General features: G+C 37.6%; 1 protein-coding gene across 4 annotated transcripts in view; it reads left to right on the forward strand.

Annotated features, from left to right (window-relative positions):
- CFAP70 (cilia and flagella associated protein 70) overlaps nt 1-16411 on the forward strand; it is an 89557-nt gene that overhangs the window by 57373 nt on the left and 15773 nt on the right. For all 4 annotated transcript variants that reach the window (XM_036828462.1, XM_036828465.1, XM_036828464.1 and 1 more), the window contains 8 exons: nt 1162-1295; nt 1417-1532; nt 1732-1956; nt 12191-12349; nt 12913-13034; nt 14501-14653; nt 15171-15332; nt 15993-16082. In XM_036828462.1, the coding sequence (XP_036684357.1) occupies nt 1162-1295; nt 1417-1532; nt 1732-1956; nt 12191-12349; nt 12913-13034; nt 14501-14653; nt 15171-15332; nt 15993-16082 (1161 nt within the window). The remainder of the gene's footprint in view (nt 1-1161; nt 1296-1416; nt 1533-1731; nt 1957-12190; nt 12350-12912; nt 13035-14500; nt 14654-15170; nt 15333-15992; nt 16083-16411) is intronic.

A 16411-nucleotide genomic window follows, 5' to 3' on the forward strand; every position in this document is an offset into this window, starting at 1 on the left:
GGGCAGTGCATTGGACCTCTGTATGCACATGGGCCCCAGTTGCTTCAGCACACCCCTCCTCTGGTGCAAAGGTTTTGGTGTGGGGAGAGGGAAAAATGCATACTTAATGGGAACATAGCCAGCTGGAGGAAAAATCAAATCCAATGTTGTGAAGCTATTGCCCTATGTTTTCTTCTCAGAGTTTTATAGTTTTAGGTCTTACATTTAGGTCTTTGATTCATTTGAGTTATTTTTGGTATATGGTATTAGGTAAGGGTCCAACTTCAGTCTTTTGCATGTGAATATCCAGTTTTCTTAGCACAGTTTGCTTAAAAGACTGTCCTTTCCCTATTGAATGGTCTTGGCACCTTTGCCAAAAGTCATTTGACCATACATGCTACGATTTATTTCTGGGCTCTCTGTTCTATTCCCTTGGTCTCTATGTCTGTCTTTATACCAGTATCAGACTGATTACTGTAGCTTTATAAGTTTTGAAATCAGGAAGTGTGGGTCCTCCAGTTTTGTTCTTTTTTAAGATTGTTTTGGATATTCAGGGTCCCTTAAGATTCCATATGAATTTTAGAATGGGCTTTTATATTCAAAAAACAGCATTGGAATTTTGATAGATATTGCATTGAATCTGTAAATTGCTTTGGATAGTATGATATCTTAACAATATTAAGTCTTGCAATCTGTGAACATGGAATGTATTTTCATTTGTTTATGTCTTCTTTAATTTCTTTCAGCAATGTTTTATAGTTTTAACTCATTATGAGTTGCTTTTATTATTACATATTTGTGGATAAGCTTATATTTGCATTCTCAAGACTGTGACAGAAATGATTATATGTAAATCTTTAAAATGAAATATAAAATGAACCTTTTGGTTCCCAAGTAATTGGATGAGCGTATGATGACCAGAACACTGACACTAGGAAGCAATGAGTTGAGGATTCATTTTTTACATTATTTCAACAAATATTTATTGACCACATACTATAAGCCAGAGAAGTGACTGTTCTAGGCATTCGGAATTCAGTGGTAAGCAAAAAAAGAAGTCATAGTTTCTACTTTCATAGAGCTTATAGTATTTATGGAGTGCTTACTATGTGATGTTGTGTGCATAAAGAATATGACATAGCGTCACAATAGCCTTGGTCCTCCTGATGTTTCATGTGATAGAGGTTGGTTCGTGAGCCCCAGAACCTGGAGCACTGGCTGGACTACGGTGCCTTCTGCCTCCTAACTGAAGACAATATCAAAGCACAAGAGTGTTTTCGGAAAGCCCTTTCCCTGAACCAGAATCATATCCACAGGTATGGTTGGAAGGGAGATAAGGAATGAGTAGGAGCAGATAAGCTTCTATATGAAATTGTCTTGGTTCCATGACTGTGACATGGGACCATGTTGTTAATCATGTTGGTGGTCTCTTCTCAGCTTGTTGCTGTGTGGTGTCCTGGCTGTCCTGATGGAGAACTATGAACAGGCAGAAATTTTCTTTGAAGATGCTACTTGCTTGGAGCCAACTAATGTTGTAGCCTGGACTTTACTTGGTTTGATATTTTCCTGTGATATGAATGTGTTTTCTTTCATTAGAAGATTTTTCCCTTTCTCTTTCCACTCTTAAATGGCTCATCACGTAGTTCTTAAACTTTAGTAAAAGTGTGGGAAATTTAAGTGAAATGTTGTCATTCTTCAGTATACGATGGTGGGAAATTAGTCACATTTATTTCAACATCTTTTTTTCTTCAGGCTTGTACTATGAAATTCAAAACAATGATATTCGAATGGAAATGGCATTTCATGAAGCCTTCAAACAGCTTCAGGCACGAGTGCTTCAGGCACAAGTTACAAAGCAGAGGTGCACCAGTACTGTGGAGTACATTGAAGAAGGAGGGAAAGCAGACTCCTGTTTAGGCCCTTGGGGAATAACCAGTGGTTCTTCTACAGCAGCAGTCAAGGTGGAAGCCCCAGCAGGTAGGACCAGGGAGATGATGAGTGGCTATTGGAAAAAATTACTGGCCTTATGAGTAGGACCTGGCACATAGTAGGTACTCAGTAAATAGCTGTTAAATGAATGAGAAGGTGGAGTTTTGAGTTGTTCCAGGGATACCAGGAAAGAGTCCTTCTAAGTGTTTCCTCATTCATGTGACGGAAAGTTGGAAGCTTCTACTTGTTGCTATTCAGTTTTTTGAGACTTAGAGAATTTACTGTCTCTGTGTATCCCTAAAAGGGGTATCATTTTAGCTGAGTAAATTTCATTCTTTTTCCCCTCACTCTCTTCCCCAGTATGTAAGGTCCCATTCTTGTGATTGTTAAATTTGTTTATTTATACACTGTATTTTTTTCCTGTTCTTCATTGACATTCTCCTTTCCTCCACTTTAGGAAATCAGTCATTCTAATGTGTTTAATGTGTGTATTTTTGTTTACGTGTTTCTTGCGTATGTTATTTTGTTTATAAGTTATTGTACATTGTTATTTTGTGAGCATATATTTTCAACAGTTTGAGGTATAATGGACATTTCATAAACTGCACATATTTAATGTACAATTTGATGTTTTGACATATGAACACACCCATGGAAACATCACCACAATCAAGATAATGAACATATCCAAAATCCCCAAAACTTCCCTTGTGCCCATTTGTAATCTCTTTCTCTTGCTCCTATTTCCAGATAACCACCAGTCAACTTTCTATCACTATAGATGAGTTTGCATATTCTAGAATTTTAGAATTAAGCAGAATCACACAGTACATATATTCTTTTTTGTCTGACTTCTTCCACTAAGCCTAATTATTTTGAGTTTCAAACATGTTGTTGCCCATATCAGTAGTTCATCATTTTTTATTTCTAAACAGTATCCTGATGTACAGAGATACCATGCTATGTTTATTTTGTCACCTGTTGATATATATTTGGGTTGTTTCTAGTTTGGGACTATTAAAATAAAGCTGCTATGGATATTTGTGTACAAGTCTTTGTATAGACATATACTTTCATTATCTTGGGTAAATACTTAGAAGTTGAATAGCTGGGACCCTGGGTTATCTAACAGTATGTTTTTTATTTTCTAAATATTTGGGGATTTTTCCAGAAGTCTTTGTTTTTTATTTCTAATTTAATTTCATTGTGATTAGAAAATGTGCTTTGCATGAATTGAATCCTTTTAAATTTATTTGGACTTGTTTTATGGTCTAGTGTTTGATCTGTCTTGATTCCATATGCACTTGAAAAGAGTGTGTATTCTGCTGTCATTGAGTGGAGTGCTCTATAAGTAGGTTTAATTAGTTGATTGTGTTGTTCAACTCTCCAAATGCTTTGTAGTTTTGTGCCTTTGAAGTTTTGTTTAAATAGTTCTTGCCTCGTCACATTTTCTTCAATTAACTTTATAATATTAATTTTACATTTAGATCTCTTTTAAATTTATTTTTATTATTTTATTTATTTATTTTTGGCCACCTTGGGTCCTCGTTGCTGTGTGTGGGCTTCCTCTAGTAGCGGTGAGCGGGGGCTACTCTTCATTGCAGCGTGCGGGCTTCTCATTGTGGTGGCTTCTCCTGTTGCAGAGCACGGGCTCTAGGTGTGTGGGCTTCAGTAGTTGTGGCACGCGGCCTCAGTAGTTGTGGCTCATGGGCTCTAGAGCGCAGGCTCAGTAGTTGTGGCACACAGGCTTAGGTGCTCCGTGGCATGTGGGATCTTCCCAGACCAGGGCTCAAACCCATGTTCCCTGCATTGGCAGGCGGGTTCTTAACCACTATGCCACCAGGGAAGTCCCTACTTAGATCTTTAATCTATCAGGATTCCATCTTTGACTGTGATGCAAGGTAGGCATCCAATTTTACTTTTCTCCACATATAGATCTAGTTTTCTCAAAACCATCTATTAAACCATCATCTTTTATCCTTCGATTTAAGGTATATATGTCTCTGAGCTCTCTGTTCTGTCTCATTTGTCTGATCTTAAAACAATATCACACTCTTTTTATTGCTGTGGTGTTATAGTATGCCTTCGTATCTGGCATATGAGGTTCTCCATTTACTTGCCTTTTTTATACCTGACTTACCTATTCATGAATGTTTATTCATCTGTATGAATTTTATAGTGAGTTTATCAAGTACATTAAAAATCCAGTTGGAAATTTTATTTGGACTGTATTGAATTTATAGATAAATTTAGGGATAATTAACATCTACATATTATTACACCATTCCATCCAAGTGTGTGGAGGATCTCTCCATTTACTCAGGTCATCTTCTGGGTTCTTTATTAAAGTTATAACATTTTTTTCCAGTGAGGCCCGGTTTAAGTAATTCATAGATATTTTATAGATTCCATTGCTATCATAATAGTATCTTATTTTAATTATGTTTTCTAGTTGGTTATTGCTAGTATTTTTTAGTGTATGCTGTTGATTTTCTACATTTTAGATTTTAGTGTATACTATTTTTTAGATTGAACTTGTATATGACAATCTTGTTTGACTCTTATTGATTCAGGTAGATTATTAATTCTATTATTTTTTTCCAGAATATGATTATCATATCATCTGCCAGTAATGACAGTGTTACGTTTTCCTCCCAATCCTCATACTACTCATGTCTTTTTATTATCTACAATAATATGTTGTATATTAGTTGTGGTGTTCAGCATTTTCTTCTTTCCTGTCTTAAGGGGAATGAGTTTAAAGTTTGTCTTTTAAATATAAAATATGCTGTAAGCTTTTTCTGAAAAACCTTTACAGAATTAAGGAGGATATCTTCTATTCTTAATTTCCAAAGAGTTTTTTTCATTAATAGGTGTTAATCTTTATCAAATTCTTTTTCTGCATCAGTTGAAAAAAATAAAATTATTTTCTCCTTTTATCCATTAATATAGTGAACAACATTGATAGATTTCTTTTATATTGAACAATCCTTGCAATAACTGGAAATCCTACTTGATCATAATGTATTAGTTTTTAATATACCTTTGGATTTGAATAGCTAATGCTTTATTTTGGATCTTTGCATCTATGTTCATAAATGAAATAGCCTGTAATTTTCTTTTGTCATCTATTTTTATAATCAAGATTATTAGGCACCTTTCCTTTGCTCTTCTGTATCAACTTATATATGATACAATTGATTTTGACTTAAACATTTGGCAGAACTCAACCATAAAACAACTGGGACCTGGGGTTTTTGGCAAAGGAGGTATTGACTATCATTTCATTTTATTAATCTTTATGAATTTGCATTCTAAAGACACAGACCTACTAGAGAATGGACTTGAGGCTATGGGGAGGGGGAAGGGTAAGCTGTGACAAAGTGAGAGAGTGGCATGGACATATATACACTACCAAATGTAAAATAGATAGCTAGTGGGAGGCAACCGCATAGCACAGGGAGATCAGCTCGGTGCTTTGTGACCACCTAGAGGGGTGGGATAGGGAGGGTGGGAGGGAGGGAGATGCAAGAGGGAAGAGATATGGGAACATATGTACATGTATAACTAATTCACTTTGGTATAAAGCAGAAACTAACACACCATTGTAAAGCAATTATACTCCAATAAAGATGTTAAAAAAAAAAGAATTTGCATTCTGTATTTCTTATTGTGTTATTCATGGTATTTTATACTTTTTAGAGTTCATCAATTTCATCTAGGTTTAAAAATTATATTAGAATATGATTTTTCATATTAATCTTTTATTTTTAAATACACTTTATTTTTTAGAGCAGTTTTAGGTTCACAGCAAGATTAAAAGGAAAGTATAGATATTTCACATATACTTCTTGCCTCCACACATGCATAGTCTTTCTTCCCCATTATCACCATGCCTGGTGACATATGATACGCAGTATCTTAAAAGCTTATGTGCCATCTGTATATCTTCTTTGGTGAGATGTATGTTAAGGTCTTTGGCCACTTTTTAATCAAGTCGTTTATATTCTTATTGTTAGTTTTAAGAGTTCTTTGTATATTTTGATTAAGTCTTTTATCAGATGTGTCTTTTGCAAACATTTTCTCCCAGTCCTATGGCTTGTCTTCTCGTTCTCTTCACATTGTCCTTTGCAGAGCATGAGTTTTTAATTTCAATGAAGTCCAGCTTGTCAATTCCTTCTTTCATGGGTCGTGCCTTTGGTGTTCTATCTAAAAAGCCATACTCAATGTCATCTAGGTTTTCTCTTATGTTATCTTCTAGGAGTTTTATAGTTTTTGCATTTTACACTTAGTTCTGTGATCCATTTTGAGTTAATTTTTGTGATGTTATGATGTTATCATTTTTTTGCATGTAGATGTCCAATTGTTCCACTGCTATTTGCTGAAAAGTCTATCTTTGCTCAATTGTATTACCTTTGTTTTTTTAACCACACTGTCTTGATTACTGCAGCTTTATAGTGAGTCTTGAAGTCAGGTAGGGTCAGTTCTCCAACTTTGTTCTCCTTAAATATTATGTTAGCTGTTCTTTGTCTTTTGCCTCTCCATATAAACTTTAGAATCAGTTTGTTGATATCCACAGAATAACTTTCTGGGACTTTGATTGGGATTGCATTGAATCCATAGATCAAATTGGGAAGAACTGACATCCTGATGATAGTGAATCTTCTTATCCATTAAGATGAACTATCTCTCCATTTATTTAGTTCTTTTTTGATTTAGTTCATCATAGATTGTAGTTTTCCTTATACAGAACTTGTACATATTTTGTCAGATTTATACCTAAGTTTTTCATTTTTTGGATGCCAATATAGATAGTGTTGTGCTTAAATTTCAAATTGCACTTATTTGTTGCTGGTATATAGATTAACTTTTATATATTAACCTTGTATCCTGCAATTTTGCTATAATTGCTTATTAGTTCCAGGAGTATTTTTGGTCACTTCTTTTGGACTTTCTACATAGACAATCATATCTTTTGCAAACAAAGACAGTTGTATTTCTTCCTTCTCCATTTGTATTCCTTCCTTCCCAATTTGTATTTCTTTTATTTCTTTTTCTTGTCTTGTTGCATTAGCTAGGACTTACAGTATGATGTATGATGTTGAAAAGCAGTGGTGAGAAGGGATATCCTTCCCTTGTTTCTGATCTTGTGGGAAAACTTCAAGTTTCTTACCAGTAAGTATGATGATAGCTATAGTTTTTTGTAGATATTCTTGATCAAGTCCAGGAAGTTTCCCTCAATTCCTAGTTTACTGAGAGTTTTTATCTTGAAGAGGCGTTAGATTTTGTCAAATGCTTTTTCTGCATCTATTGATATGATCATATGATTTTCTTCTTTAGCCTGTTGATATTCTGGATTACATTAGTCAATTTTTGAATGTTCAACCAGCCTTGCATACCTACATTAAATCCTATTTGGCCATGGTGTATAATTCTTTTATATACTTTTGAATTTGATTTGCTAATATTTTGTTGACAATTTTTGAGTCTATGTTCATGAGAGATAATAGTCTGTAGTTTTCTTGTCTTGTAAAGTCTTTGTCTGGTTTTGGTATTAGGAAAATGCTGGCCTCATAGAATGACTTAGGAAGTATTCCTTCTGCTTCTGTCCTCTTAAAGATATTGTATAGAAATGGTATAATTTCTTCTTTAAATGTTTGGGAGAATTCACCAGTGAACCCATCTGACCCTCGTATTTTCTGTATTGGAAGGTTATTAATTACTGATTCAGTATATTTAATACATATAGTCCTATTCAGATTGTCTGTTTCTCCTTGTGTAAGTTTTGGAAGATTATGTTTTTTAGGAAGTTGGTCCATTTCATCTAGGTTATTAAATTTGTGGGCACATAAGTGTTCATAATATTCCTTTACTATCTTTTAAAATAATTAATTAATTTATTTATTTATTTATTTGGCTGCATTGGGTCTTCGTTGCTGCACGCGGGCTTTCTCTAGTTGCGGCGAGCGGGGGCTACTCTTCGTTGCGGTGCGCGGGCTTCTCATTGCAGTGGCTTCTCTTGTTGCAGAGCATGGGCGCTAGGTGCGTGGGCTTCAGTAGTGTGGCACGATGGTTCAGTAGTTGTGGCTCGTGGGCTCTAGAGCGCAGGCTGAGTAGTTGTGGCACACAGGCTTAGTTGTTCTGCAGCATGTGGGATCTTCCTGGACCAGGGCTTGAACCCATGTCCCCTGCATTGGCAGGCGGATTCTTAACCACTGCGCCACCAGGGAAGCCCTTTACTATCTTTTTAATGTCCATGGGATCTGTAGTGATGTCTCTTCTTTCATTTCTGATATTAGTAATATGTCCTCTTTTTTTTTTTTTCTTTTTTTTTAGTTAGCCTGGCTAACGGCTTACTGATTTTATTGATCTTTTCAAAGAGCCAACTTTTGGTTTCATTAATCTTCTCTATTAATTTTCAATTTTAATTTTATTGATTTCTGCTTATATATTTATTATATCTTTTAACTTTGTATTTAATGAAAAATTCTCAACAAAATATTAGCAAACCGAATCCAACAACACGTAAAAAAAGATCATACACTATGACCAAGTGGGATTTATCCCAAGTTCACAAGGACGGTTCAACATATGCAAATCAATCAATGTGGTACACCACATCAACAAAAGAAAAGACAAAAACTGCATGATCATCTCAATAGATGCAGAAAAAGCATTTGACAAAATTCAACATCCATTCATGATAAAAACGCTTACCAAAGTGGGTATACAGGGAACATATCTCAACATAATAAAAGCTATTTATGACAAACCCACAGCTAATATAATACTCAACAGTGAAAAGCTAAAAGCCTTCCCACTAAAATCTGGAACAAGACAAGGATGCCCACTCTTACCCCTTCTATTCAACATGGTATTGGAAGTCCTAGCCACAGCAATCAGACAAGAAAAATAAATAAAAGGTATCCAGATTGGAAGGGAAGAGGTATAATTGTCATTATATGCACATGACATGATACTATATGGAGAAAACCCTAAAGATTTCACACAAAAACTTCTAGAACTGATAAATAAATTCAGCAAGGTAGCAGGATACAAGATTGACATACAGAAATCTGTTGCATTTCTTTACACTAACAATGAAATATCAGAAAGGGAAAGTCAAAACAAAACAAAACAAAAAACAATCCTTTTAAAATCGTATCCAACAAACAAACAAAAAAATACATAGGAATAAACCTGACCAAGGAGGTGAGAGACTTATCCGCTGAGAACTATAAAAAACTGATAAAGGCAACTGAAGATGATTCAAAGAAGTGGAAAGATTGCTTATCTCCACTTTTTTTAGTTCTTTTACTGAGGTTATGTCTTGTTCTTTCATTGGTAACATATTCATCTGTCTCTTCATTTTGCCCAGTTCTCTGTTTATTTCTGTGTGGTAGGCAGGTAAGTTGGTTACATTTTCCAATTTTGAAGAAGTCGCCTTATGTAGATGTCCAGTGGGGCCCAGCAGGGCACTCATTTCTGGTCACCAGAGGTATATGCTCTAGAGGTATCCTGTACGTAGGCTGCATGCACTCTTCTTTTGTGGCAAGGTGAACTAATGTGGGCATGCTGGTAGGCGGGGCTGGGCCCTGGCCCAGTTGTCTGTGAGGCAGTGCCTCATGTGGTGGCTGAGGGCCCACTGGAGGGCACAGTAGGCTTCCTGTGTGGTTGGCTGTGCAGCCCTGGGGGGACTCGGGGCTGGTGCTGGCCCACTGGTGGGCTAGGCTGTATCCCTGTGCAGCTGTTTGTGAGCTCCAGGGGGGCTCATGGCTTGTGCCAACCCACTGGTGGGTGGGGTTGGTCCCCGGTGGTAATAAGCTAGAGGGAGGATTCTAAAATGGCACTTGCCAGTACCAGTGTTATCATGGTAGAATGATCCCCAAATGGCTGTCAACAGTGTCTCCATCCCCAGAGTACCAGTTGCCTCCTGCCATCCAGTAGGCTCTCCAAGATCAGCAAGTGGGTCTGACCCAGGCTTCTTTCAAATTACTGCCTCTGCACTGGGACTGGGAGCATGAGAGATTTTGTGCACTCCCTTTAAAATTGGAGTCTCTATTTCCTATAGTCCTTCAGCTCTCCTGATCCTAAGCCCCAGTGGTTTTCAGAGCCAGATGTTCTGGGGGCTTGTTTTCCTGGTTCAGGTCCCTAGTTTGAGGAGCCTGATATAGGACTATGGCCCCTCACTCCTTGGGGAGGACCTCTGTGATTGTGATATTCCTCTTGTATGTCAGTCACCAACCTGAGGGTGTGGGTCCTGACTATACCATGTCCCTGTCCCTCCTACCATCTCACTGTGGTTCCTTTTTTAAGCCTTTGGTGTGGAAAATATTTTCTTGTAGTCTCCGTGTCATTTTCATAGATAGTTGTTCTGTAAGTGGTTGTAATTTTGGTGTGTCCATGGGAGGCAGTGAGTTCAGGGTCTTCCTTACTCTGCCATTTTGGCCACCTCTCGTTTCTTTTTTTTCATTAAGATCATCACTTCTCAATGATCAGTCTGCATATTTAACCATTCTCTTTTCTTGAAATACATGTTGGATTGCCTCCATCTCCAATAGTTTGGGTTTCCTTTGGTTGCTTCACTTTCTTGTCACACCCATTAGATGTAATCATTTCCCAGTAATACTGTCTTACTTTCTAAGAGCTCACCTACCCTCACAGTTTCTATTTTCACTTCTGATAACTGTCAGATTTCTATCTTTAACCTTGACATCCCTCCAGAATCCAGCAGTTGGATTTTTCCACTAGTTAACCCATCTCCTCATATCTCAAACTGACTCTACATCATTATATTAGGTACCCAAGCTCATGATCTCAGAGTCATCCCTGCTTCTTCTTGCTTGCTTGCTTGAGCTTCCCCTGATCCCAATATCAAGTTGATTTCCCAGACCAGTTGGTTTTCTTTCAAAATGCTCCCTACATCTTCCTTTTATATTTCCACTACTCTCCATTACCAATATCCAGAATGTTATAACAGCCTTATTACAGACTTGTCTCCATCAACATTTTTTTCTCCTTGCTGCATAGTACTGCTAGAGTAATCTTAATAAAATCCCACTTTCATCCTCTCATTTTTCTGCTCAAAACTCTTCATTGTAAACCTCTTCTTTTTCTTACAGAAGAAAACTCCTAGCATTCAAATATCAATACAGTCTAGCCCCCAACCTACCTTCCTTAATTTTTACTATGCAATCCTCAGTACCCATAAAAATAATTAGCTTGCTACTTCCATGCTTTAGCCCCTACCTCTCTACCTATCCAACTTCTACCTATTTTTCAAAGCCATATCTTTTTCTCTAGCTGAGAGTGACCTCTTCTGATTCAGAACCAGCTGGCACTGATCATTTCCTAACCGGCCTTGCTTTTTATTTTTATTCCTAAAACACTTGTTTATGTGAGAGGCAGCTTGGAATGTTTAAGAGCTTCAGCAAATTATTTAACTTTTCTGTGGTTCACTTTGTTTATTGGAGCATAATAAGTATATCTCATAGTGTTGTGAAAAATAAATAAGATTGTACATGACAATCCTTAATACCTGGCATATAGTCATGTTCATATATAACTACTTATGATGATGATGATGATGATGGTAATTTTTTATTTTTTTATTTTTTTTTTATTTTTGGCTGTGTTGGGTCTTCGTTACTGTGCGAGGGCTTTCTCCAGTTCCGGCTAGCGGGGGCCACCCTTCATCGTGGTGCGCGGGCCTCTCACTGTCGCGGCCTCTCCCATTGCGGAGCACAGGCTCCAGACGCGCAGGCTCAGCAGTTGTGGCTCACGGGCCCAGCCGCTCTGCAGCATGTGGGATCTTCCCAGACCAGGGCTCGAACCCGTGTCCCCTGCATTGACAGGCAGATTCTTAACCACTGCGCCACCAGGGAAGCCCAATGATGGTGATTTTTGAAGTGAAATAAAATAGAATTCCTGTCCTTAAAGGGTTTTAATATTATCTAAAAATATGTTAATCTTCTCCTCTGGATTCTTGAGATTCTAGGCTTAGCATATAGCTTTTGTAATTTGTTTGACACTATCATGACTTGGGCTGGCAGAAGGGTTCGAGTAGGGGGTCATAGTGGCAGGAGCTGTGCTGTCTGTTTAGCTTGCACTCTTTAATTTATTCAGAAATATAAAAAATCTGCAAAACAAGTTTTTCCATGCAATATTTAGGGGTTATGTTTCCTATGCTTTGGAAATTAATTGTATTTATCTCCTGTAATAACCTTTTAATATACAATGTAGGAAGGTAGGTTTTTTTCTCATTAAAATTTAACCTTTTTAGGACTAGGAGCTCCATTATCCATTCTAGATGAATTTCTTGATGAATCCTCTAACCTGCAGTCTGAGTCACATGAACCCATTTTGTCTGTACAGTCTCAGGATCCAACTACCAGCCAAAAACCATCCAACACATTTGTCAAGAAGACACCATCAAAAAAAGGTAATTAGAATAAAGATTTCCACTTGGAAGAAGGGCATAAACAAACTAGACAATGTTGAAAACTCTTTTGATGACCAAAATGGCAATCTTAACTTGTTTGAAGTTGATTAGTTTATCTGTAATATTGTCTAAATTCCTTCATGTGAGGCTAGACTCTGAAATCCAATCTCAGTAATGCAACTCTTTCTATAGTGAGGATTTACATTTAGCTCAGAGAAGTAGCCAACTATAGACCTGTGATTTTCTGGCAATGAATTTTCATTTTTACAGTATCTAAAGATTCAGAGTATCTACAAATCTCTTTCACATTCAGGAAGATCTGAATACTTTTTTTAAAAAAAAGCTTTTATTTCATTCAACTTGCATTTGGAACCACCAGTAGAATAACCTCGAGAACCTTTGAGATCTCCTCTTTGGGGGCCATTGCTATAGAATAATCTATTGCTTTCAAGATTATAATTTCTCTCATATATTGGAGTAGAATACTCTCCCTGCTATGTGTCTGAGCTTCTGAATTTTCCCTTTATATCTAATTGTCTATTATTTTAATATCATATTTTCAGGAGCATCAAAATGTCAAGAGTCATCAACTTCTCTGCATCCCATCCTTTATAGTGTTTCACAAACTCCTACCACCATCTTCATGGAGACCATACGCTTCTTGATGAAGGTCAATGCTGTGCAGGTCAGAATATTTGAAAAAGGGCAAGTAGAGGGAAAGATTTTAATGAACTACTTATTCTATCATAGTGATGTCTTCGCAAGCTTAAATGTGTATGATGCAGAAATCAAACATGCTTTGAGAGCACACTATAGACACAATGGAATAAACATTCAAACATGAACTACTCTCTGCAGAGAGCATCAGGAGACCTCACTGCAAGTCTGCTCCCTATAGAATACCAGCAAAGCAAAATCAGACTCTGAGTCATATGTAGCCTGATGTTACTTTATTATGGGAACTCATGTTATGTGAGTGTTGTGGGTTCACAGGAGCCTAAGCACACCCTTCTTCCCTTCCAGGTTCTGAACCAATTGGAAACAGATACACAGTGCTATATGGGGGGATAAAAATACTAATTTTTTATTGGTATAACTGGGCTGGATATGTGACTGGTCCCAGATTTGATTTACCCATGCAGTCACAGGTGGAACAGATGGAGAATTGAAGTCTCCTCCCAGAGAAGAAGAGCATCCTGTAAGGTCTACCTACCACATAGGAAATGAGAAACATATCCATGAAGCGAGCAGTAAGAGAGAGAGCAAGATCCAGGAGGCAAGAGATTTGGCCCTCAACCTATAGAGTGCATGCCCCACTTGAGGGTGGGCAACTCAAGATAGGGCAAGAATTATGAACTAGGTGGGAGTGGGCCACATTAAACAGGAGGCTTTAATATACTAACCTTTCACAATAGAGAAACAGGCTCTCTGTCTCCCTAATTAAATAAATCACTTTTCCCCCATGTCCAAGAGTCAGAACGCAGGTTGAGGGAACAGCTGCAGAGCCTCCCCCCCAGTATTTTCCTAAGAAGGTATCATTATTAGTGGAAGTTTCTATATTATAGGCTGAGATGAGAACAGAGGGAGAAGAAGGGTTTCCCCTCTTCTTAGCAAGTACCCATGACTTTGTCAAATTTGCAGGCCTTATATCATATTAAAAACAAAGTATAGCCCAAAGTATAAAACTGGTGAACATAACAAATGCTTGAGAGTGTGTCAGAAACAAACATTTATGTTTCTAAGATCCTGAGTCTAGAATTTTAGAAAGGGAGGTTTTGCCTCACTCTAAGTTTCCTTATAAATACAAATGCCTGAAAATGTTACCTCGTATGAAAATGGGGTGGTTGATGAAATGCCTTTGTCTGCTACACAATAGGCTAAAACTCATCTAGTATGACCAGCAAGACCAGAATTATACAGTACTGTAGATAATTCACTTGGAAATGTTACTACATGAATAGCTGGTAATGGAACCATGATATGCTGAATGTTTATAATTCACCTCTAACCTTTTGAAATTGATAATCATTTCATTCTATAATATTGTCCTTATTATTTATTATCAGAGACATAATCTTCAACCGTGAGAGCTACGGAATTGACACCATGCAGTCATTTACATGTTTCTTATAATCTGATTTTTCCTTGCAGTATGTACACAGAGTGCTTGCACATGAGCTACTATGCCCTCATGGAGGCCCCAGCTGTGAGTATTACTTGGTGCTGGCCAAGACACACCTACTCAAGAAGGATTTTGCTAAAGCAGAGGAATACCTTCAACAAGCAGCCCAGATGGACTACCTGGTAATAACTTTTGCTAGAGCGTCTTAAGTTTAGTTTGGAGAAGGGACAAGTAGGCCTTCTTAAAGGTGGTGATGCCATATCACAGGTAGATTTCTGGTTATCAAAGCTGGGGGTTATCAGCTGTCGGTGAACTCATTTATCTAATTTCCTTCCATTTGTTTTTCTTAATCAATCATGACTTTTACAAAGGACAGAGAAAGGATAAGGACAGCTCTTTAGCAGACACCTTATCTATTTCAAGTTTCCTGAACTTCTACTTTCTCATTGTGAACATCATCATGGTTATGCATGAATATTTTTCTTAATATTTTCCCCAAAGACAAAATGGCTTTGAAGAATGCAAGAAAAAAATGAGAGGGCAGTCCTAGAACAGTATCTCCCAGTGCAACTGAATGGCCCTCTTTCTAATTTGCAAAAGAACATGGACTTCATGTAAATTTAAATGTTAAACAAAGATCATTAATGTACTTTTAAATACCACCTCATTCCATGTACTACTTGTTCTTCACTTTCTTAGAACCCTAATGTCTGGGGCGTGAAGGGCCATCTCTATTTTCTGAGTGGAAATCATGCTGAGGCCAAGGCGTGCTATGAGCGAACCATTAGTTTTGTAGTGGATGCTTCTGAGATGCACTTCATCTTCCTGCGACTGGGGCAGATATATCTGGAAGAGAAAGAGGTGAGGAATAGAGATGGGGAGTAACTATGTAAATCAGGTCATTGTCTGGGACCTGATTACAGTTCAAGCATTAACATCCATCTTTGTGGAGTAAGAATAGTAATATGATAATGACACTTTTACATCCAAAGGTAAAGTGACTTGCCCAACATCAGATAACCAGTAATTAATAGAAGCAGGATTCAAACCCAGGCAGTCTAGTACTAGAGTCTGTGGTTTTAACCATTATGATACTAAAAAAGTTGTTAAGAACTCAGTAAGTGTTATTTTAGCTATTATTTTAGCTTTCTTTTATTAAAAGTAGTAGAAGCATTCTTAGCTTGACCTAACTAACAGAAAGGTACCACTCTGGTCGGGGATGTTGATAATGGGAGAGGCTATGCATGTGTGGGGACAGTGGGTAAATGGAAAATCTCTGTTCTTTCCTCTCAATTTTGCTGTGAACATAAAACTTCTCTTAAAAAGTTGTCTTAAAATATATATATATTTTAAAAATATATATATAAAATATATATATATATAAACATATATATACATAATCCAAGGACTCATCTAACTTAGATCTGTGTGGAGTACAATTACAGAAGCCCCATGGTTATCCTAGCAATGCAGTGTTTGAAGCTTCCAGATCAATAGCTTAGTGGTGCTTTCTTTCTACAGTACGAAAAGGCAAAGAAAACCTACCTGCAAGTCTGTAAGAGATCGCCTTCATGCCTTACCTGGCTAGGACTGGGAATCGCCTGTTATCAGGTAAGAGGATCAGGTCTTGAGACTAGCCTGTGCATACAGCTGACCTTGACTCCTTGGCCTTCCAGGCATCCTGGGAGTTTGGATGATGGTAGGAAGGCTATCAGGGCAGTCTTCTCTAATGAAAAGTTGCTCTTCAAAGCTGTTCAGTAGGGCTGCCCTGGTGGCGCAGTGGTTGAGAGTCTGCCTGCCAGTGCAGGGGACACGGGTTCGAGCCCTGGTCTGGGAGGATCCCACATGCCACGGAGCAACTAGGCCCGTGAGCCACAATTACTGAGCCTGCGCGTCTGGAGCCTGTGCTCCGCAACAAGGGAGGCCGCGATAATGAGAGG

Source organism: Balaenoptera musculus, chromosome 16 (assembly GCF_009873245.2).
Source record: "Balaenoptera musculus isolate JJ_BM4_2016_0621 chromosome 16, mBalMus1.pri.v3, whole genome shotgun sequence".
Classification (NCBI taxonomy): Eukaryota; Metazoa; Chordata; class Mammalia; order Artiodactyla; family Balaenopteridae; genus Balaenoptera; species Balaenoptera musculus.